Source organism: Anser anser, assembly GCF_964211835.1.
Source record: "Anser anser genome assembly, chromosome: 9".
In the NCBI taxonomy this organism is placed as follows: Eukaryota; Metazoa; Chordata; class Aves; order Anseriformes; family Anatidae; genus Anser; species Anser anser.
In genome coordinates, this window is record NC_139729.1 from 9,151,346 (window position 1) to 9,177,231 (window position 25,886).

Consider the following 25,886-nt stretch of genomic DNA (forward strand, 5'->3'; position numbering starts at 1 on the left):
AATCTCAGAACTTGGACTCTCAGATTTTCTTTGTGATTTGTAATTCAAATGGTAATGACATAGCATTTTGTTCCCATGTGGAAGCTGAGACCTCATGGAGTATTACATCTAATTTTATTAAAATCTTTAGGTCATGTACATCATTGACTAAAAGACAGGTATGACTACTTCACTGCCTGTGCATACATCAGCTGAGTTACTATTTTAGTAGCAATTTTCAGGTAATAATATTCTGTATAAAACTAGATTTTATGTGCAGTATTGTATACATTTGTCTGTAATTGTCAAATTAAAAGGTTCCCATAAAATTTCAAGTATCATATAAGGTACATCATTACAATAACAAATTTCTTTTTCCTATCCATTCCAGAAACTCGAGGTTAACATTTTTCCAATCAAAGAAGAGTAGATTTTTCAAATACGTAAGATAAAAATAATTTGCCGTTTTGAGCAAATGCTAATGATATATGAATTATTGCTCCTACTCTCTTATTCACTATGTTAAAGCATTATAATCCTCTACCAAGAGAAACAGTGTCTTATATGTACCTGAAACATTTCTGACTACCTCAGCAGCTTTCATGTTCTCAGCCACTTTCTTGCTTCTCACAAATTAACTGACACTCAAGCAAAATATTCATTATTGTATGTCAGATATAACTGAATTATTAACTGTAACATATCTATTTGAAAATGCACACAACTGCAGTTATATGAAGAATGTCTTATATAAAATATGCTATATAAAATGCCACTACAGATAGGGAAGAGTAACGGTAGACCTCTGTTTCTGCTGCATGAATTCTTGGACTAGAAGAAGTGTTTCATTTCACAGTATTACCTTTCTACTTGGCAAAAGTGATAATTCATACCCAGAGATCATAAACCCTGAATATTCTAAATCACACCTACGTTTTTCTCAGCTTTAAATTGTAAAACTTCAGCTATACTTGAACTAATATCATTGTACATTGGTCCCCTGCAGCATTACAGACTAATCCTCATCCTAAATCCCACCTGCACTCCTTTCACTGGAGGAAAGTGAGTATGGATTTAGGAAGTCAGCCAAGGATCCCCCCACATATAATATATAATTATATTATATTATATATAATATTTGCAATGGCTGGACAGTCCATAAAGTAGTTATAGCTGTGCTACAAAAAGAGTGTCTTATTTATACAGAATCTGTCCCCATAGCATTTCAGCATCCTATAGATGTTGAAGCTGAGGCCAGCACTCTCTACAACTCACCACGAGTGAAGTCAGTAAAGAAGCTGACAAATGAGTATTTGGAGGTGGGTAAAGGCTGATGTGAGGAGCAATACTGGTTCTACGCTGGAGTGAAACTTGCGGAGACTGGACCACATCTCTCCCAACATGTCAACCCAAATCTGATGGGCTCTAAAAGAACTTCCCATTCAGGGAATGTTGACAGTCCATCTAATATTTTTATCTGCAAACATTTGTTGTGAGACAGTAATAGATGATCTAAAGATATGCTACTCACGGTATCTTTGTGTAGATATTCTGAAAATGAGTGTATTCTTCAGGATAATTTTTTTTTGACTACACGGTGCCAGCACTTTTCCTTTAGGTAATTCACAGAAACTAGCACCAAGATGCTGCAGAAGCTCTTAGAGCCTTGTTAAGACCATATAAGCACTTTAAGGCTTTACTTTTCTTTTTGTTGTTGTTAGGCTTTGCTTTTTACTGCAATCTAAATATGCTGACTTGGATTTTATTTACGATAACATTAGTGGATTCTCAAAACATAGCATAGTCAGGCACCTACTATGAAGAAGAGAAAGGACTCGTTGAAGTTTAACTTAAACCTTGGTTTGCCATTAATAACAGTTTATACATTCAGGGACTTGATCTACTGGCATAAAACACAGGGCTGTTTCTCAAACTCTTGACATCTGGCACAGATTTTTCTAAAATAAAATTATCACCACCTAGTCAAGATATCAACATATGAAATGTTGTTTCTTTTAAATAATTGCATGAAATACACAGCACACATCAGCTAACCAATAGCACTCATCCCTCGTATCTGAGCCTGTGGTACCAGATCGGCTATTGTTCTGCTAAGCACATTTCGACTGATGTATTGCAGACTTCCATACGGAATAATGTAAATGTATAGTTTGTGTGAGGTCATAAATCAGAAGCACAATACATTGTTTTTTCTTTTCCAGTTTCAAACTGCTAGGCAATGCTTTGTACTTGAATTTCCACTTCAAAGTAAAGATAAGGATTTTTTTTCTTTCTTTTTAGCAAAACAAACATGGATAACAGTTCCTGTGTAGTTTCCCTTGGATGGCATTTTCTTTATATTTATATATATACATATACATGCATATACATATATACACATATAAACGTGTCAATTTAAAAAAAAATAAAAAATAAAAATAAAAATCCAAGGATTTTATTTTCCTATTTGGAAAAAAAATGCAAAGACACACAAAGCAATCATCTTATCCATCCTACTTCCTGATTAACCCTCCTCAAAACTTCTGAAAGAGGAAAATTTTTACTTGTAAAACATGGAATTTCTGCCTTGCAAAAGATTTTTCACAAAATTCTGAATGCTGTTTCCTGACACAGATTACAGGTGAACAAAATTGTGTTAACATTATCATTTTAATTTTAAACATATCATTAGCATTAAAACAGATCATATGCTATGCTTTGTCATCTCAGAAGAAAAGTTAGAAGACCTATTGTGAATGCGTGCCTGTCCCTTTGTTAAATAACTTCATTTCTGTGAAGATCCTGAACTACTAAACTAACCAGGTCTGTTCAGGCTAAGCAGTTTCCCATTCATGAAATCAATCATTGTACATATGAGTGAATTTGGTAGGTTGTCATCTAGTTAATTGGCCAGAAATCAGCTAGTAAACATCAGCAGAATACTATTTCCAGGATCCATCAATGTCACTGTGTTTTCATTCCCTGAAAACCATTTGCTAAGTTTTAAAGGGTCAGAAAGTCAGACAGATAGAAAGAACTGCTTTCTCTCTTGGGAATAAAGTAGGCAACTTTGCAAGGGACGCCACAGCTCCTATAACTGCTTCCACACATATATTGTGCTAGGAAAGTTTGGCAGAAATTATGCCAAACCAAAGCAATATTTAATTATCAGCTAGGACCATGCTTCTCATGCTAGAAAAATCTCAAAACTATCTTGAAGAAGCTCTTGGAAAATCTGGTAGAAAAAGATGTGTTTAGAAGGAACTGAATTTTTGATTAATGGTATTTTCCTCTGTTTTAACAAACGTGTATATAATATACATATGTACATATATAAGAATAAATATATGAGTAAATATATACATACACTAGCACACATATGTATGAACACATAAAATACGTACAATTTTAACCAACACTGCAAAATAATCTTTAAAGTTCTGTTACTCATCCAGCACCATTAGTGCTATGACAGAATAATAAAAAAACTAATAAATCTAGGTTTTACAGCTAATATACAAGCTAGCAACATATAAATGACCAGACCACTAAATCTGATGCCACATACAAATTTATGGATGTTAAATATGATGAGTGACTTGTTACAGAAATGATAATCAGAAAGTCTGACCTAGTTAAAGCCTCTCCATAGCCAAAGGAAGACTGAAACTAACTTCCATGGTGCTGAGGCACCATGGTTTGCTAAGAGATTTGAGTACAGAACTCATAAGCGTAAGTAAACAACTATATACACCTTCTCTTTCTGCAACATGCTGATTTTTATTTTTTATTTTTAAACAAAGGGAGAGAGAGAAATTTGAACTAGTGCAGGACAGGGGTAAAATTTGCTCTTGCAGGAGTTAGTAAACCACAGTGAAATAACTGTTGTGTCTGAACTGGAGATATATGATACTGAATACACTGTTGAGTGATAAAACAAAAAATCCTAATGGTGGGGACTTGGCATAACCAAATAATCATATGAGAAAGTAAATACAGGAAAAACAGCAAAGGTTAAACAATTATTTGGTGTGAGATTGCATTTGAATAATAATAGGTATCTGCTGCAACAACCCAGGTGTCAGGGCTCAAAGTCTACTAATAAGCCCTAATGAGCCTCCATAAGACTCACCTGGGGTTTCCACTAACACCCATGGGCCCAGGACCTTAAACAGATTTAAGCTCAGCCCCGAGACTTCAGTCCTGGCCCAACTTAAGTTCCTGTAGGAGTGCTGCTCTCCCGTCCAACCACAAACATACCCATAACCTGGCTGTGGATGTCCTTTATCCAGCTGTTGGCCCACGGGCTGACTTCCTGGCTTGGTCTCAGCCTGACCTCATGGCTGTGGACCTGCACAGTGATCAGAGACCTGATCCTAATCCTGACCTATGGATTGACTTCCTGGGACTTGCCTCCTCAACATGAACTTGCCTGAGGATCTGAGCTCTTGGCTGAACATGGCTCCCATCTCTGGGTCTGTGCTGTTCACCTCACCTGGCTGTTATGGGGATGGCCCTGGCTGGTGAAGGCTCTGCTGGCTCTGTTACTACAATTAGGCTCCTGGTTTGCCTTTCCTTAGGGAGTAATCCTCCTCTGGATGCTCCTTGACACCAGGTTTAGATGTAGTTAGAGACTTCAAATGTTTTCAGAAGGACAAGCTACCAGAAAAATGATGTAATTATGGCAAGAGGCAGCTTCCTAATCTTGGAGATCAAAGGCTGTAACTAGAATTTGGATCTTCATATTCCAGGGAACTTCTCTACTGAATAGCATGCAAGATTCTGTTCTCTTATGTTCTCAAATTCCAGAAGACAGACTGAAAGACTACATGGACTAGTCACTGAAATCAAACGAACTGAGGATGTCAAAATCTGCGTGGCAAGTTTATTAAGGCCATGATGCAAAGACTATTTAGAAGTAGTAACATGCAGAGTAAATAAAACATAGGGAAAAGCCTCAAACCTAGCTGAATATTCGGTAGTGCTTTCTCTCCTGAGTAGAGAAAACACAACAATGGACCCATCAGCAACATCTTAGAAGTAAGAAATTTCTCAGTGAAATGAGAATTGCCACAGTGAAGCTCATGGAGAACTTGCAATGAGAAGTGTCCCTCTGTTCCTTCTCCTCCCCACCCCACCCCCCCACCCCCATGTAGAAAAGTGAACAAAGGAAGTGAACTTCCAAAGAGGTATATGGACATAAGAATCTAGAAATATGTCTAAAATGAATGCTTTCTGTTATATCTTAAGATGGAGAAGGCAGGCATTAGTATTTCAAGTGTAATATGCACAAAATTCTCTAAAGAGGGCAACAGTGGGTTACTCTAGAAAAAGTAAAGCTTGTGGTACACAGGGAAGTAACTAGTAAGGATTCTTGTGAATCCTCCATGGGATTATTTTACATTTCTATTCCTGATCTTCACACAAAACCAGGACTGTATTAATTACTTTTGTTAATGATGAAACAGGAAGGTAATCTTACATTGGAAGTCAATATAGAAACAGGATATCCAAAGCACAGAATAAGACCTTGAGAACTGGTGTTATAGAAATAGTTATAACCACTTTGTGGTTATAACACAAAGTGCCAGTTCATTCTCAGGACCTTCTTCAGTGAACTGGTGTCACCACTAACGAATGTGACATGGGAAAAGAGCTGATTCCACTAAGTTAACAGCATGCCCATAAAACACCAGTCTGATATATCCAGGAAAAAAAAAAAACCAAAAAAACCACCAGTCTGATTATACATCACAATGTCTTTCTAGGAAAAGACCATGGTAAAATAAACATGAAAATCCCATGTTCATGAAAGATGTATTTAGCTGTAATCTGTACATAGAATTAGCTGAGAAAAGCTGTTTCCATCTTCAAAGTGAGATTGAAATAGACATGACGGCTTTCTCCAAGTACGTCTGGTAAGCAAACAGAGCAAGAAGAACAATGATGATAGAAGTACTGCAAATGAGTATAAACATATGTAAATTCTGAGCCCCCAAACTAGAGGTACTCACCAATTCCATTAATTTTCAAATGACTAAAAGAGATAAGACCGAGTATTCCACTAAATAGCTTGATTCAAGTTAACGGCTCAATATGTGCATTTCATTATGATTCCCCAGGTTTAAGGACATACGGCTAATGCATGCACAGCAGCTCCAACACTAGAGTGGCATCAAGCAGTAGCTTTTATTCAAAAAAAAAAAAAAGGGCAAATATCTAATAAATATTAAGACAACAAAAGCATTGCATTTTAAACTGCTAGGTATGTGCACAACAAGAAGAGAAGTAAATTTACATTTACTACAGAAAATATTTGGGTCTCTGAAATGGTTCCTAAGGACTAGGAATATTATTCTCATGTGTGGTTTCTGTACTTGACCAAACCCCTCTCTTTCCCTCACAATAACCAATTGCTTTAGTAATCATCTTTCTCCTTTTTAAGAGCAAAAGCAGAGACAGTTTTGCTTTTTCTCTGTAATCGGGTTTTACTAGAAAGCCCACATGAATACCATTTTAAAAATCACTCACAGTGCCTTCTGCAAATACTATCTATGAAGTACGTGGATTCAGAAGTGATCTAAGATCACTCCACTACTAAAAGAGAAGCAGCCCTTCTCTGAACAAAGGAGACTATATTTCAGCAGGAGAATCAAGCTGTGAACTTTTTGTGGTCTCTGAATGACTAGTCAACATGGAAGAGGTGGTAGGAATATGCCTTTTGGTGGTGGCAAAGCCCTACGTCACCTTAATGAGACCTACGTGCCTTTAAAAGGAATGGGCAGTATCTTTATAAAAACATCTAATGAGAGTAGTTAATGTGTCAATTTATTAGGTAGATAAATAGAAATTTTCAGCTTCCTTAGGACACCAATACCATTTTGGAATAGTCTGCTCAGAATGGCCCAATGTGAGTTTGGGTCAGGTTTATTTCTAAAAGAGCTTGTAATTTACCAAAAATGCCTGTGTGAGAATGTTGATGGTAGATTAATGTTCATCTTCAAAGACTAGGGAAGTAGATGCTAGACTGTTGCGGTTTAATCTGACTGGCAGCTAAGCACCACACAGCCCTTCACTCACCCTCCTCCCTCCCTCTCTGGGATGGGGGAGAGAATCAGAAAAAAATGAAAGTCTGTGGGTTGAGATAAAGACAGTTTAGTAGGACAGAAAAGAAAGGAAAATAATAATGATAATAGTACTACTACTAATATGGTGTACAAAAGAAGTGATGCACAATGCAATTGCTCACCACCTGCTGACCGATGCCCTACCTATTCCCAAGCAGCTAGTCCCCCCACCCCGGCCAGCCCCCCCCATATTAGTTGTTCAGCATGACACATTGAATGCTATTAGAATTGTTCTCTGTCAAAAGGAAAATTGTTTAAAGGATGGCACCTAGCCCTATTGAGTCTTATTTGCTCTGCTATACATTCTTGTCATATGGACTTGTCCTCTAGAAACAGGAATCTTTTTGTATGTTGTTCTGCGTACACCAAGTCTTCACTGTCTCACCCTTCTGCAGTGGAGGTTATTTGAAGGGCATCTGTGATGGCACTGAAACCTCTAACATTTAATTTATTAGACCATCTCTATTCATGATATTCATGCGAAGAACTGCACAGTGTTTCAGATTACTAAAGCCAATAACTTTTAAGAACTGCTATTGTTATAAAAGTGAATTTCCAAGTATTTATTTGCTCAAGCTAACACTGAAGAACAAGAAAAAATCATATTTTGTCAAGTTTTATATTATAGCCAAAGGCTCAGAATATTTCTCTTCTGTCAAGCAAAACACTATTGTACCTTTCCTAGTCATCCAGTCTTCTAATATATCATTATTGCAAAGATGATGGAGCATACCTGCTAGCTGCCTCTTTGTGGAGAGGTCACAGAGTGACAGACACAGGGAAGTAGGAACACTGTAAGCGTAGGTACTCTCTAAGTACTGGAAATACTAAAGGTTTTGTTTGTTTGTTTTGTTTTTCTAGTGACAGTTTTTACAGATATTGGTTCAAAGTGAAAAACACCACAACCTGTGCAACTATCTTCACCTTTAAAAATAAGTAGGCATAGAAAATTCTCTAAAAGCAATGTACAGATTTCTGTATATAAGTATTACGTTGCATCTTTCAAATTATAATTAATGATGTGATGATTAAGAACTAATGTCATATACCCAATTGTTTACTTAAGGACCTTATACCCTGAGTAGGCAAGTACTGTCCACTTGCACTGTGTGTAGTTCAACATGGAGACATGCCAGTGAAACGAAGCAGGCATCTTTCTGACAGGTAGAAAAGTACAATTCAACAAGCATGGAATAAGCTAGAGCAGAACCTATTTGATATTTATGCCCTGCCTATGATAAACTTTAAGACATAAAACTTTGTCAGACCAGTAGGAAGAAAGACTGTGCCAAATTGCCACGGAAGTAAAAAGTCCAAATTCAAGCACAATGAAAGCCCAAATTCAAGCAACTTTAGACAAGTTGCTTGAAACTATCATGGATTACATTTATTTATTTATTTTTAAGAGATGTTGCTCCCTGTTTGCTGTTTTCCCTCAGGTTTTTTGTTTCCTTCCCTTTTTTACTTTTTTAATCCAAACAGGATGAGCAGTCTATTTTTCTACCATCACACATTAAAAATTACAACCTGGCAGCCCCTTATATTAAATACCTGAAAGTTTGTCTAACAAACAACCAACATACAGCTGACTTCTAGGAAAGTATAATTTTTGTATGCATAAAATAATAGTTCAATTCCAGCTTTTGCATTAAAACCTCAAATGGCTTGCAAGCACTTCACACAACTGAAGATAAACAAAGCGTAACAAAAATGAAAAACCTTATGTGAGTTTGTTTGTATTACTTTTATAGGCTACCTGTTATCTATATGTACCTGATGGGACCATCAATAACCATCTATACTATGTTTGATACTGGAACTATGAAATAAATATGACAATAGTGGGTAGTATAAATGTATCATTAGTGAGGCCTCTTTGCAAAAATTATCCAGTTAATAAAATATTCAAGTGGAAATAATGTGGAAACTAGAAATCGACAATTGCACCCATTCTAATACAAATTCCAACCTAGAATGTATATTTCATTCATTTGCAATGACTCCATAAAGTAGGAACAGAACATTTCCATAGTGTAAAGATACTGTATTGGTTTTATAGCATAAGTCATGAGTTTTTGAACAATAAGATCTGTTTAAGATATGCAAATGTTTTATATATATATATATATATATACACTAAATAAAAATGCTCTTCAAAATACTTGGGGGGTGGAGGCAGCTAATACATTCCTGAGAAATTAAAATATTTTAAATGAAGACTCTGAAAATGAAATTATATTACAGATTTATGCCAGTGTGAAATCCTCTAGACAGGGGGGTGCCTCGCTTTACAAAGAAGATGCTTCTCTTTCTTAGGGTTTGCTCAACAAATTTGCCTTCACATGTAACAGCCAAACTGAATTTTTCCTTCTTCTCAGTATATCACTATCTGGGTTTTCACCATTTTAGACAGTAGACTGCAGCTCCTTAAAACTCTTTAAAAATATATATATATATTCCTACTGAAATTTCTCAATACAAAGACAGTAATCTGGATAAAACATGCCTTTCATACCTACTACTGGTTGAGCATGCCTTGACTCATGCATTTGTGCATGCATACGGAAGACATTTCCATATTGGAACAATATAATCTGAAATCCTCTGGTCCAGACAGGAAAAGTACCTTGTCATGGTGGCTCCAAAAGGTTTATTCAAAGGAGCAGTAGGAGAAAAGCAAACCATAAACATTTTTTAACCTTTCTGTATATTCAGCCTTCTTTGTGTTTGATTTTTGGTTCTGACTAAAGAAACACTGCAAATCTAACCAACTATGGGATTGTTATGCACATTTTTAACAGGCTCAGAATAAAGTAAGCAAAAGAAATAGCAACAGTTTTCTATACCACTGCAATAAGCACCATAGTTTCTCCTTACTGTGTGTGTGAGGGGAAAAAATGGCAAAGAAAAAATACTAAAAAAGAAAAATAATTTTAAAATATATAAACTATTAAACCTTACCTTGCCAGCCTGGTTTGCACACTGGTTTTACATTAACTCGTACTAAGACATCTTCTCTTGCATGTTTTTGCCCACAGTCAAAAGCTGTTACCATTATCTCGTACTGATGCTGTTTATCATAGTTCAGCTTCTCAGTGTTTCTGATGTTACCTATAGAATCAATACAAGACAACATTCAGCAATTCTTGTCTAAGCATATATAGATTATAATAGCTGATTAACCATGAATGTTATGTAATCTGAAAGCTCTTTGGAGCACATAGGACATTCACAGGCAGGACAATTACAAGGAGTGGGTAGTACTTTCTTTCTATCCAGCAGACAAATAAAGAAGTTATTAGGCAAACTATAACATTCTTTACTAATGCTAAGGATTTACTTGGACATATTTGAATTAGAACACATCTGCGCAACAACGTTTTCTGAAGACTAGACTATTTAGTAGTTCCATCTTTGCATTTAAAGTATGAGTAGATGCAACCTTATTTTCCACATCTTCCCAGAATACGCTGCCCTAATGTGGCAGCTGCACCTTGCACTCCTGAGCTGCATTGTTGAATATATTTCCAGCCTATTTCCTCCCTAAAGTTGTTACCCTTTAAGTCAGAGAAATTTTTAGTCCTTTAACCCCTTTCCCTGGGTTTTAAAAATAAGGTGCAGAATCGCCTTCTACATAATGCTCAGCAGTATTTGATATGACAGCACTGAGCTACCACATGGAAAACAGAACTCTACAACAAATTATCTGCTGAACCTGACACATGTATGAAGGTGACAAATCACCTGTTTTAGGATCAAAGAAATAACTTTCACAAGGAAAGGTCTTTCTCGGAGTATTTCTCCAGGACTGGAAGATTACTGTGCACCCGTATGTTCATGTAATTAACAAGTTCAGCATTTTAATTATGTTCTTTTCCACTGAAATGCACTTATTGTTCAAACCAAAATTTGAGACTGTTTAGAGTATGTCGCATGCTTGCACTGGGCTGCTGTACCATCTCTCTGAAGGCTTACTCTGAACAAATGCTCCACTAAACTGCTTTTAAGTACAGATGTGCAAAATCAGTTGGGCCAAATCTGGACTGAGGAGCACCCAGATCTTCAAATTTAGTAAAATATAGTGGTCTGATTTCCAACAGGTGCTGATCAAAGTATGTCATTGACACTGCTTTCTTTTTCATCTAAATGAATACGGGATGGACAGTTGGGCGGAGAGGAACCTTATGAGGTTCCACAAGGGCAAGTGCAGGGTCATGCACAGGGGGAGGAATAACCCCAGACACCAGTACAAGTTGGCAGCTGACCTGCTGGAGAGCAGCTCTGTGGAGAGGGACCTGGGGGTCATGGCAGACAACCAGTTAAACTTGAGCCAGCAGTATGCCCTTGTGGCCAAGAAGGCCAACGGATCCCAGCCTGCATCAGGAGGAGTGTGAAGAGCAGGTGGAGAGGTGATCCTCCCCCTTTGCTCAGCACTGTTGAGGCCACACCTGGACAGGGCACAGCATGGGAAAAGCCCTATCACCACTTCTGTATCTCAAATGGAGCAGCAGAAAGTCCTGATGAAGGACAGTATGGAAACAGTACTATATCCTACAGCTTCCTTAATTCTCTTTCACAGGCACCTTGCCAGGCATTCTTAAGCCTGCCATGCATCTTCCCAACACAAATCCAACTGCACAAACAGGATCAACTACTTAATTATTTTTGAGTTAGTAATTAGCAAAACAACAGAAACCTAATCTACCCATTTTACTGTCTTGAGTTGCTTCGTTAGTACCTGCTTAAGAGGATTTGGTGCAAAACTGGCACTATATGCTTAATTATTCACTTAGCATCTGCTCAGTTGTTCTTTCCTTTCTGCATTTCATTTTACATGAATTTTTTATACTTTCCTGTTTGGTTCTCCTTGGCATTATTTTAGTCCACAGTCATCAGAGAGAACTCAAGAAACCAAAGTTGGCTAAGTTGACACTAGCAGACTGCTAGAATTTGTTTGGCCCGTTAGCTGTCCTCTAAGATTTAGAAATCATACAATGTATTTACATTTCATTAAATCTATCTTCCAAGATTTGTACTTCATTATGGTCTTTTATGATTTGGTCTACAAAGATTCTGACTATTAGGTGTTATTCTGGAAGGTCATTTGGATGTCTGGTATATGCTACTGAATAGTTTATTGATTTCCTAATTATTCCATTTTTCTGTTACCTCTGATACTTTATGCTACTTTATTTTACAATTTAATCAATATGATTAAAAAGTAGATGGACGGCGAGTACTATAAATACAGACTAATTAATGTTTTAGAGATGACAGACTGAAAATTCCTATTTGCATCTCATCCACAAATAAAAGGGTAATCAATAAAAAAGGAAATTTTAATGGGAAAAGTAAGTACTTCTCTACACAGTTCACAATTACCCCGCAAATTTAATTTTCTTCAGTCTTTTCCTGGAAATAGCCAGAGCTATAACAGATTTAAAAACAAACGAAATCAGGTAAGCGACAACAGAAATATAAATATTTCCGTATGAGGGCACACACATCTACACCTCTATTTCTTCATGGTCAGTCTGGGGGATAGTTTGATGCAAACATCACTATTTTATGGGTGTCTTTCATCTTACTTCGGAGCACTTACAAGAACGGGGGAAAGACTTGACTAGTTTACGAATGCAATTCCCTTTTGAATTTCCTGCTTACTTCCTGTAAGTATAGGAAGTGTGAAACAATCTCCTAACCCTTACAAGAGACTAGGACTAGTGCTGGTGCATGAATGGCTTCTTACTTCGGCCTGCTCACAGGAGCAACAGTTCAACAGCCCCAGCTGCCAAGAGCCAGCAAGAACTGTATTTGAGCATTCATCAACTGGAGGATTAGAATGACTTATAGAATCATATAATATCCCGAGTTGGAAGGGACCCATAAAGATCATCAAGTCCAACTCCTGGCACCGCACAGGTCTACCCAAAAGTTTAGACCATGTGACTAAGTGTACAGTCCAATCGCTTCTTAAATTCAGACAGGCTTGGTGCAGTGACTGCTTCACTGGGGAGCCTGTTCCAGTGTGCGACCACCCTCTTGGTGAAGAACCTCTTCCTGATGTCCAGCCTAAACTTCCCCTGCCTCAGCTTGACACCGTTCCCACGGGTCCTATCACTGGTGATAACAGAGAATAGGTCACCTGCCTCTCCACTCCCCCTCATGAGGAAGTTGTAGACCGCGATGAGGTCCCCCCTCAGCCTCCTCTTCTCCAGGCTGAACAGGCCCAGTGACCTCAGCTGCTCCTCATATGTCTTCCCCTCTAGGCCTTTCACCATCTTTGTCACCCTCCTCTGGACACTCTCCAACAGTTTTAGATCCTTTTTGTACTGTGGTGCCCAGAACTGCACACAGTACTCAAGGTGAGGCCGCACCAGCACAGAGCAGAGCGGGACAATCCCTTCCCTCCACCGACTAGCAATGCCGTGCTTGATGCACCCCAGGATACGGTTGGCCCTCCTGGCTGCCAGGGCACACTGCTGGCTCATATTCAGCTTGCTGTCAACCACAACCCCCAGATCCCTCTCTGCGGGGCTGCTCTCCAGTGTCTCGTCGCCCAGTCTGTACATATAGCCAGGGTTGCCCCATCCCAGGTGCAGGACCTGGCACTTGCTTTTGTTAAACTTCATGTGGTTGGTGATCTCTCCAATCTGTCCAGATCTCTCTGCAAGGCCTTTCCCGCCCTCATCTGAGTCCACAACTCCTCCAAGTTTGGTGTCGTCGGCAAATTTGCTCAAAACACCTTCTAGTCCTACATCCAAATAATTTATAAAAACATTGAGGAGGACTGGCCCTAACGTGGAGCCTTGAGGGACCCCACTAGTGACCATCCGCCAGCCAGATGTGGCCCCGTTTACCACAACCCTTTGAGCCCTGCCTGTCAGCCAATTGCTCACCCATCGCATGATGTTTTTGTTTAGCTGTATGCAGGACATTTTGTCTAGTAGGATCCTATGGGAAACCGTGTCAAAAGCTTTGCTGAAGTCCAAGAAGATCACATCAGCTGGTTTCCCTTGATCGACTAGGCGGGTGATCTTATCATAAAAAGAAATCAAATTTGTTAGGCAGGACCTACCCCTCATGAACCCATGCTGGCTGGGACCAATGACTGCATTGTCCCCCAGGTGCGCTTCAATAACTTCAAGGATCATCCTCTCAATAGTTTTACCAGGCACTGACGTGAGACTGACAGGCCTGTAGTTGCTAGGGTCTTCTTTCTTACCCTTCTTGAAAATTGGCACATTTGCCAGCTTCCAGTCCAGTGGGACCTTTCCAGATTCCCAAGATGGTTGAAAAATAATTGAGAGAGGTCCCACGATGACGTCAGCCAGCTCTTTAAGCACCCTGGGATGAATCCCATCCGGACCCATGGACTTGTATGGATCCAGGTGGAGCAGCAGTTCCCGCACACGTTCAGGGTCGGTTGGGATTTTGTCATTCCCACCGTCATGGTCCTCCAGCTCAGGGCACCCTGGGTCCCAAAGCCCATCATCAGTGTTGAAGACAGAGGCGAAGAAGGCGTTAAATGTCTCTGCTTTGCCTATGTCATTGTCTGTGAGGAGACCCTCCCCATCTAGTAGCAGACCTATGTTTTCTTTGGTTCTCCTTTTTCCGTTCACATATGTAAAAAACCCTTTTTTATTGTCTCCCACAGACATGGCCAGCTTCAACTCTAGTTGGGCTTTGGCCACACGAATTTTCTCCCTACAAACACGAACAGCATCCTTCCTCGTCGCCTGACCCTCCTTCCAGCAGCTGTACGCTTTCTTTTTTCGCCTAAGCTCCAGCAGAAGTTCTCTGGTCAGCCAGGCCAGCCTTCTGCCCCGCCTGCCTGACTCCGATATTTTGGAATCGCCTGACCTTGTGCTTTTAGGAGGCAGTGCTTCTCAGACTTCTCAGAAGTGTGCACTTTTCAATGATAATAGGAAGAAACTGGTTTAATAAACAAGAGCCACATGTAAATGCTTAACTATAAATTTTCAGGTTTCTGATAATACCAAATTTGCAAGGCTCCTGACACAGATCTCAGCATTGTAAAGGTGACCTTGAGAGACTCTGCCCAGATCTGCTTTCAAAAAATATCTTTCAAAAGATACATGATTTGACAGAACCGGTACTGACTGGACAGATAATTCAGTAATTCATCTTCATATAGAGCAATCTGAATATGTATTTCTAAATGTTTCCCAGTGATGGACAAGCATCGTTATACCCATTTTAAAGATGAGGAAGCTAAGTAATAAATAGATATCAAACATATTCCCCAAGATCAGAGAGCAGGTCAGAGCCATAAGAGTATTTGTGTCTACATCTGAATTCTCTAACCATTTGACCATGTCCCTGCCTGATAAGGTAGAAAATATATAAAAAATGTTGTTCTGTTGGCATTACAAATAGGTCCAGGAAATGTGGTTTAATTAATCTGTTACTTGAAAAAAAGCCTAGGCAATATGGATAGGATGATGACTGAACTGATGATGGGGATTCTCTGCTAAAACAACTAGATGGAACTACATGTAAAAGTCTCTTAAAGCATATTGTATCTTATACACTTAGTCCTAGGTCTCTGCATAACAAAGCATAGATTAGTCCTTTGCTATTGCATGATTGTATTCTACAGCTAAGAGTTTATTACGTTGCACATTATGTTCAACATATATAAAAGGGTCAGTTTTGTGAGTACTGTGCTTTCTTAACACAATGTAATTTTATTCACATGAAAAGTGGCAAGGTTGCCAAATGTAAATGGGAAACTTTATGTTACCTAGCTTTAAGTGCATAACCTACTAAGGTCTACAAGATCTACACTGGAGCTGAATGCTGCTTTCTGTGCCTATTAATTCACACCTTGAACAATCTGGTGATGTGAAGTAGACTGTGCATTGCTGCAGTCTGAAGGGTTTTCTCTCTTCCTTTCTGCAAATGCTGCCCGACGTGCAATGTAATTTTTCAAGACAACAAAAATGTTCACTGGATTGATCTAGAAACAAGAATTAATTTTTGCCTAAAAAGGGAATAATGTGCCAAAAGGCAAAAGCTGATGAATAGCATGTTCATCTTTTTCAAAGTCTGTGTTAATGGTTGTTTTCTTAGGTTGGTGGTGAAAAAAAAAAAATCCCACCATCTGGAACTGATAATGGCATATTTTCATTACCCCCCACCCCCTACTTCTGGGGCTCTCTGCAATATTTAGATTTGATTTGAAGCATCTGATCAAATACTCATTCTGGGAAATGAAATTCTACATCTATATTACTAGAAAGTGAGAAAAATAATCAATTCCAAATGACACAATGACATGACTTTCACTAGAAGAAAGACCCTAGATTTCTTTTTTCATGATGGTTGAAAAACTATAAACAAAATCCTAATTAGCACAGCATTAACAGCCACAGTCCCAAGCATCTCATACATCTATTTTAATACATCCCATAGGTAACAAAAATGGGAACAATGCCAAAGAAAAAAATCAGAGAAAGTTTGTATCTGCTGGCACGGAGAGATATCTGAGCAGTGATGTGCTGGAACTAGGCAACATATTTCTGTCGCAAAATAAAAGTGCAACCATCTATTCTCTGTCTCTAATCCCAGTGGTCTTAAGCAATTACCATTATCTAAAAAAATTGCAAATTAGACTGCAATTAGTGTTGATTGTGGCAGCAGTGTTCTTTTAGTGAACAAATAGATCAAAAAGTTATTAATTGAATTCAAGACCAAGAAACTGCAAGGTTTTAGAACCTCATTCCAATTATTCATTTTTATTCGCTGCAGGTTTTAAAGTCATCTTTAAGTCAACTTCTCACTGCCTTTGCTGGAAAGCAGGTCACAAACACATAGGGACAAATATGTAACCAAAAACTCCTGACACTTCACATGCTTTTGATCATACCTCCAACTGAAAGGAAGCCATAATCACTCATGAGCAACCAGCACTATGTGGTAACAGCTGAAAAGGCATAAACAATTGGAATGTCTGTTCCAGATCATACTCATCTCTGTCTTTTACTTAACTATAGTAAGTCACAACCCTGTTTATGAAACCACCTGCAATTCCTGTAAGTAACCAGCCCTGTACTGCAGAGTACCTTGGACCTTTGGAAAGAGAAGGGTTTCAAACAGAAATGTGGAGAACTTCCATTTATGACAACCCAAGAAATCTCACCATTAGCAAAAAAAAATAAATACACAAATAGGAAAAGTCGCAAGGGAATGGCACACAAACATCTACTTCCAGATGCCTCATTTCCTGGATAAAAACATTTGTGCTATTGCTCTGACAAAATATTATTGTGCCAGCTGACCTCATTTACTTAAGCAGAATGTATTCGTTATGATTACACCCCATATATAGTATAAAGAATGCTTGCCTCCCAGTGACAGAATTATAAGAAGCTTTTTTTCCCCCATGGCATTTACATTTTATTGATGCTAACAGGTTATTATCTTTTGAAGCTCAACTGTACATCATGCAAGAGCTGTGCAAATAAAGATGAATCGTTTTTGAGTAGGGGAAAGGCTTTTTATAAAACATCCCAACATGAAAATGACTTCTTAGATAAAATGTAGCCACACATGCTTTCAATTTCCAAATTGGACAAAAATCAGATTTAATTTCCAAAAAGTGTTCTCCTCCTAGATACAACATGGATAAATGATTCTGTCAGGAAAGATAAATCAGAGCATTGCTGGGTATATACATAGGGTGCTTGTTTTGGGGAAACAAGTTCTGTATGCATAGGAACTTACATTTTGAATTTCTACACAAGTGCACGTGTGAATATCATTAACAAAGGACATGAAGGACTTTTCCTTTGATACCTTAGTGTGATGCACATGTAGCACAACTAAAAACTAGTAAATCATGGGTCTCTGCCCCAGGTATACAGAAAGCAGCACTCATATCTACAAAGTGAAATACCATCTCTTGGATGGGAAACTAGATCTGAGACAATTAAAGAGAACAGCCTGAGTGGCAGAGAAAGATATTGCTCAAAACCCTTTTTTTTTTTTTTTTTTTTAAAGTTACCATGATAAATTACTGTGGCACTTTCTAACCACATCATACATAAAAGAAATACAATTTTCCAATATTACAGTTCCTTCATTCTCGAAGACGAGAACAGGTCTACTTTCTTGAGTTAGAATTCAAAAAGTCAGATTATCAGCTGGTATCAAATGCTGATTATACTGTCTACAGAAATTACAGTTATCTGTCCCAGAACTTACAATTGGATATTTCTCCCTACTCACCATTTCTGTCGATGGCAAAAGGAACATCTGTTGTGACAATTTCATAATTGCAGATCTGGCTGTACTGTGGAGAACAATCTTCATCCATGGCTTCTACCTGCAGTATGCTATCATAGATCTTTCCCTCCGTCACGGTGGCTTTATACACACTCTCCTTGAAAGCTGGTGAAAACTCATTGACATCTTTCACCTGGATATGGACCACTGCCCTAAAATAGGTAAATAATCAAAAAGAAAAATGAGTTAACCATGACTTTAAGTAAGAACATATTATTAACAGTTTGTTTTTGTAACAATTGATATGACTAACAAAAAATATCTAGAAAACCATGTCAACATCTGCTAAAATGAAATATTTTTGAATTTCTGTTTAATTTACCCAATTTAATGTCTTAACTGCCACTAGAAAAAATGTGTTAGAAAGTGAAAAAAGAAGTGGATTACAGTACTATTAAATATTCATTAAAAATGGTCAGTTTGTGAACACTTCAATATTAAATAAGCCTTTCACCTTCTGCTGATTATAATTACCTAATGCCTTAATTAGCTACAATATTTTCAATTTGCCTTCTAAAGGAAAGAGTAGTGTCAATATTCATAACTGATATGTTTCATAGCCTTTAAAGAGACAAATTATGCAACACAAACCATGCACTGATGTAGGCCTGAGCTTCCCTGGTAAATCTCAAGATCCTCATTTACATACAAATCTAAGGATTGGATCCTTGCTGTTGGCACCTCTCATTAAGATAATAACCATGATACATTATCAATATGTGCATTGTGGTAAACCTTTGAGGGTCAAAAATAAGAGATCTTCTGTGTTAATGTGCAAACTCTAAAGGCCTTCCATTGAAAGAGCCTAATACCTGGTTGGATAGGCAGAATAGCAGAGGGACAGAGAAATGAAGGGACATTCTAGATCAATGGCAAAGCCAGGAATAAATAGTGGGACTCAAACAGCATAGCTTAGTGTGTGGTTTCCTACACAAACCAGAGAAAATGTAAAAATGGCTGGTCCCAGTGGGACAGATTTCATTTTGGCCACAATTAGACTAAAATATTCCAAGTCTAACACTTTCTAGCTTGTTACTGACATGTGAGGGAAAAACACCATAAAATTTAATAACATGAAAGAGAAACTGTTTCTGAGACTTGAAGTTTATTTGATTTTGCAGACTTCCTTCTAGATGTGTACTCTTTTAAAATACCGTAAAAGAGTTTGGAATGCATAATAAAACTAATTAGTTTTTTTAATTGTCATGTGTCCTGGATGAACAAAAGGAAGAACTATTACTATTAATCATTTATTTAAGTGGCTTTTAGCAAAATGAAATCTGTATAGGTTATACATCTATATGTGATTTATCTTAACCTTTAGTGACAAATGGTCTGGAGCTTGGTTTCATGAATTGGAGGGGGAAAAGGGTACTGTCTTACTTAAGGTTATGAAACAAATTGGCTCCACAGTAAAAAGTGCCGCCTATTAACCTTGAATACCCTCTCTTCCAGGGGATTTGAATTCCTCTGGGACTTGCTATTCAAAAGCTGAGGTCAGAAACACACTGTGCAAAGGCAACACTGCTGTAGCTTATACACATACTAAACAATGGGCAATTTCCCTTTTCTTACCATTTGAAATGAGATGAACTGAGAGAAAACCTATTTAGAATTTGTAAGTATCAATTAAAACCTAGCTTCCACATCCTGTATGAACTGTTTAGTCAACATATTTAATGTGAAAGCAAGAATGGAAAAATATACAAAAACTTCTCCACTTGAACAGTGATCCTATTAAAAAGTTCAGCTGGAACCAATACAGAATGGGTCAAACTGTAAGAGGCAAAAAAAGAAAAATAAGAAAAATATTTTCTAAAAGGAAATAGGAAAAAAGAAGCGTATGAACTATTGCAATGATGAATCATTTTGATTCACTTTCTTTCTACCTGACTACAGTACAAATTGAAAGGGCCCTTTAATGTGATCTGTACTGCAGAGCAAATGCATGACAAACAAACAAACAAAAAACAATTCATTTTCACCCACTTGTGAGATTTCTTCCAGTTTGTTCCACTTGGTCCTGATCCACAATCATAGGCCTGTATGATGAACGTGTATTCCTTCTGCAGTTCACAGTCAATAGGATTTTTTGCTCGAAGACGACCTTCTCCAGATGTCTTGTTTAGCACAACAGCCTCAAAGGGCATTTCTTGTCCATGGATTTTAAAAGCACAGATCTCACCTGTGAGAAATAAGATAAATAATAATAACAGAAATATTAAAATACTGTAATATAAATATAAAAATAGTATAAAACAATCACAACAATCATAATCTCATGCATTAAGAGTGACACTGGAGATACTAGCATTCATTTCTATTTCATGCACTGATGGGGTAGTATGGACTCAGGTATCAGTTTATAATGTATCTAAAAGGGATGGTGGCCGTGTTACTTCTGGACTATTATGATGAGTGCAGCTCTGGTCATGTCCTTTCCTCTTCCTCTGTCATTACAAAATGGTTTCTTAAAGCCCTACAGACTGTTCCCTAGATATGGCACCAAGCTAAATTTTTAGCTATATTAAGAAGAATGTATTTACTTAAAAGTAAATTCTAGAGGTGGTATTTTCTAACTACTGTCACTCCTTCCTTGAGACACTTGAGCTGGCAGGTGGTAGCAGATGTTCAGATTCTTGCAGTTTAGCTCCCAACAGTGAAAAAATTAATGATGCAGAACACAGGCACGTTCAAAATACATCTTGCTTTATTTACACACATATATCATCTTTGAAACAGAAGTAGTAAAAAGAACACAAGTGTCCCTTTCGGACACTGCAGTCACCCACCCACATTAACATACCCATACATGAATGCCTTTTTGTCAGCAACTCACTCTGCCTCCAAACTGCCTCCTAATATAATAGATCCATAGCTTCTCTCAGAGGAATACTGTGTAACAAAACAGATGATATAGCAAGGACTAAAAATTTGATCTGGACACAAAAGACAACATAAAAAAAAATGACAAAATATATCTCAAAGGGAAAAAAATATACAATGGTTTCTGGTGATGCTTTTATTTTTTCACCCTTCATACTGATGGCAAGGGTATGCATGCTGAATTCATTTTTAGCCACTCCAGAATCCAACTTTAAAAATTAAGCATTTATACAGAGACCAATGTGGCTAAAATATTTTTATGACACATTAAACACATGCTCTTTTATGAGCAAGTCAGTCTCGGGACATGTATTATAGATTCAAAGCTGTCTCCCACTCATGTAATCCTTTTCCATTTATTTCCAATTTACAGTTGCAGCCTTTTGGAAATCTCATTGCCAATCATATCTGAGTCAACTGCCAAATTCTAAATTAACCCTGAATCTGTGACCTCTAATGCAAGCCTAACTCCTTTCTTTTTTTGTATTAGAATATGTTGTTTGTTTTTGGAGAAGAGGCTGTCCAGTGACTTTATGAAAGTGCTGGAGTTCACAATTCCTATTACGCCTGAGAATGAAAAAAATGGGATGGATATGTGTGTGTTTGTGTTTTTTGGGGCACAAAGGGGGGGGTGGGAATTAGGTACATCTGAAGTATGAATACAGGCCTTAAGAATATTCCCTCAACTACCACTGCACAGGTTTCCCTTGATTACGATGGGAGCTGAAGCTGAGCTCAGCTCTATACACTGACATTTAGGCAGATGAATCCCCCACTTAACACTTGTAATCAATCCTGTGACTGTCTTTACAGGATCAGTACACAGTTGTTTTACTAATTATGAGGCACTGGGAAAACACATCAAATATTTGCTTGAACGTTTGCTTGCTCCAGCCCCTCACTCAAATGGCATGAAAGTGCTGTGTGGTACATCAAGGTAGATGAAGGATGTGCTCTTTTCCAAGCTCTTTGTAGCTCATCCTCAATGAGCCCAAATATTTGAGCTATAGAAAAAAGAATGAATTTTATCCTGAGAATCAAACTGAAAAAGACTGAGTTTACATCTCCATAAAAGGAAGCTCCATGATAGTTATGAACTGTTTCATAGGAAACAAAGCACTAAGAGGAGGCTGAAGTGAAGCAGTTTGTATAGCTTTTATCGTGGGCACTGGTCACATTGTCACACATCATAATAAGAAAAATAAGAAAATCCTAATTTCCCTGCAACTTCAAACTGAAACTTTCATCTAAAATGATACTGTAAGATTTCAATTTTATTTTAATACAAAAATAACAGTGTATGTGAAGTTTAACAGAAAATTTTTATTTGTTGTGTTCTGTAATAGCGGCTTTTATAATTTCTTAATAACAGTTTTCCACAGACGCACAATCCATCAACAGAAATCCTCACTTCAGTGTTTTGTGTTTATTATTTTATTGATCCACGGCTTGATTGTAAACAATACAGCCTTTGCAGACATCCAAGCCTACTGTTCTTAAAGCCAGAAATATCTCCAGGCAGAAAAAAAAAGTAATCTCACCCTTAGTCTAAATGTTTGTCATTTTTTTCCTTTCCAAACGTAGAAGGCTGATGCAAAGCAATCAGAGAAGCAGGACCCTAATTAGTTCTCAGCAAATATTTTGGAAGTCTCTATAACCCATTCCTATGCTAGATACTCCAGCTTTATATATAACTCTAATTTTGTCTTTTATGCTCACATTTGCCAAAGTTAAAATAATGACAGCTGCACGGATACACAGAAATATTTGTAAACACACTACAAAAAAATTCTTATACTTCGAGATTTTGGTTACAGCAACCAACTGATGTGAAAATAATAGCATATGATTTTAAAAGCTAGGTAAGAATTTTCAGAACTAGGGTTCTACTACTGTTTCCAAATAAATGAGTTAATGTTGTTGAAGACTGAAATGTATAGTAAGAGTAATGATTCTAAAAAGGTGGGTTAATGAAATCACTATTGAAAATGGAAACAACAGAATTGCATCAGCTGTAACAAAGAAAATTAAATGAAGTCTATCTTTACACTATGAGACTAACGCACACAGATATATGCAACTACTGCTAGGCATTAAAAATATTCTCTAAAATAAAACAAATACTATTTTTCATTATAAAATGGAGCCACAGGGTTTTATTTTTAAACTGAGCTAACAGCTGAGCTAACCCCATTCCTACCTTAATGCCTGTAAGAAATGTGCCAAGCTTGTGTTATTTACTGGGTTCTTAGATACCTACTGTTAAGTATCTCGTTCAAGGATAAGGACATATGCTCTGTCTTATTTAAGCTCATTATTTAAGCTGCCTTCTCCACCTGCCTTCTTTGTCATGAATTAGAGTGCACATAGAGACAGTATCTTCCTCACAATAGACAATGCAGAAAAAATATTAAGTTTTGTCTTTCATTTCATTTGAATGGGTTTGGGAATAGATGCATATTGGATTTGTTGATCCAAGCAGTGGTGGCAGTGAGTTGATAAATAGGTGTAAGTTGATATACCACATTCATGAAATCCTACAGCAGTTGTATCCAGGGTAAAGGGAAAGTATTTCTTCTCCCAGTGCCAGGAGTTACGTCCTGAGGGTTTTCTGTTAGTTTCCTATAAAATCTCCTGGTTGCAGGGTTTAACTTTACTAGGAGTTGCTTCATTTCAATAAACATTTTAATTCAATTCTGGACATAGTATTTTTCTCTTCGTATCATTTGGACTATTAATAGCCATAAACACTACAAATTTTGAAGCCTACATGATTTTGAGAGCTCTGCTAGAGATTCATAGGTTATTACCAAAGAAATATTAATCATATAATTTCTTCTGTAACAATTATACTAGCCTGAAAAAGCTACTGACAGTTTATCATTACTGAAATATAACCGACAAATCTTTGCAGCATTTCAAAATTCCTAATGACAATGTTTCCTATTCAGCAACATTCACATAGCAGATTTAATAATGATAAGCCTTAATCAGAAAATTGTATTATGAATTACTGCATTTTATATGAAAAACAAAACTCTCTATGCTTTCAAAGAAATAAAAAGCAAAAATGTTACTCCTTTAACAACTACACAAAATTATTGATTTGAGCTCAATTTCAGAAGTTAGGAAGAAAAAAATTGCACATTACTTTGCCTTTCACAGCAATCTTTGCTTTTTCTTCAACTTTCATTACACCAAGAATGCAAAAGACTTGCCATCAAAAGCGGGGATCCCTCATATTTGATCATTTTGACCAACAGTTTTTAAAAAGCAACAGTTGTATGTGAATCGGTAATTACAAAATGTTTATGTTTCATTAACTCCAACCAGAGTTCTTTGCATGTTCTATCCTCTTTAGTGGCCTTTTGATTGCTTATGGAGTAGAGCGTACATAACTGTGTTCAGGGTATGTGTGTGAGTGTACACACGCATATTTGTTCCCCCCATTAACTTCCAAACCATTTGCTAATTTCAACTAAATTTTAAAAAGATGAGTTTCCCACAAGTTTCCCACAAGATAAGTTTCCCACAACCACTATAAAATTATGCAGCTGCACAATACAGAGATACTACAGAAGTAGTGTAAGGATGACAAAGAGGTCACATCTCACTAGACAGCAAACAGCCCACAGCAAGACCTTATAGAAGCCCAACAACAAAAAAAGCTTCAGTTCTATTTTGTACCTTTTTGATAGCAATAAATCAAAAATGAGGCACAAAGCTGAAGGAAACCAGGCTTCATTAGTTCACTGCTGACAAAATGACTCATTAATATTCATATCCTGTTCTGATGTTATTACTCTCTAGACTTTTATTATATTTCTACGTGTAATTTCCTCAGATGCACAAATCAGCATAGCTGATCATTTATTTAGAATTAGGGATGTGGTTTTATGCATGTTAAATTAAGCATGGTCTCCCTGAAAAATCCCAAAGTGCCTAAGACTCAAACCAATGTACCACACACAAATCCTCTCGCAACTTAGAAGAGACAAATACTGTTAGAAGAGATGTACCTCAAGTTTCAATTGGAAGACCAGAGACAGGAATAGGCACTTGGTATCTCTGACCAAAACATCACTGCAAGCTCTGAAGACTTGTGTACAAACAACGGTAACTCTGTCTTTTCCATATGTGTGTCCTTCAAGAACTTGATTTAGCTTAATGGCACCAACATGTTGTAATAGAGGTATTTGAAAACCACCAGTAATATATCCTTTTGGTGTACAACTAAGCCTCCAAAAATTTTATAAAACGTGTATAAATTTGCTTATGGATACGACTCTTCTCTTGCTATAACTAAAGGTTTAAAACGACTTCATTGGACAATCATCAACATCATGAAATTCAACAAAGGAAAATGCCTGGTGCTGCATTTGGGACAGAGTAATGGCAGAAACAGATACAGACCGGGAGACGTACGGCTGGAAAGCAGCTCTGCAGAAAGGGATCTGGGGGTGCTGCTTACCGCAGGCTCAACATGAGCCAGCAGTGTGCCCTGGTAGCCAGGAGGCCAAAATGCATTTTGGTGTGTACTAAACACAGCACAGCCGGCTGGTCAGCAGAGGTGACTTTCCTGCT

At 37.5% G+C, this 25,886-nt stretch overlaps 1 protein-coding gene across 9 annotated transcripts in view; it reads right to left on the bottom strand.

Annotated features, from left to right (window-relative positions):
* Positions 1-25,886, bottom strand: part of CLSTN2 (calsyntenin 2) — a 342,914-nt gene that overhangs the window by 70,859 nt on the left and 246,169 nt on the right. For 8 of the 9 annotated variants that reach the window (XM_083849241.1, XM_083849245.1, XM_083849246.1 and 5 more), the window contains 3 exons: positions 20,406-20,601; positions 18,360-18,568; positions 10,068-10,217 (listed from right to left, as the gene is read on the bottom strand). In XM_083849241.1, the coding sequence (XP_083705367.1) occupies positions 10,068-10,217; positions 18,360-18,568; positions 20,406-20,601 (555 nt within the window). Of the gene's footprint in view, positions 1-10,067; positions 10,218-18,359; positions 18,569-20,405; positions 20,602-21,222; positions 21,242-25,886 lie in introns of those variants that run through there. The other variant, XM_083849249.1, reaches the window with a different exon arrangement.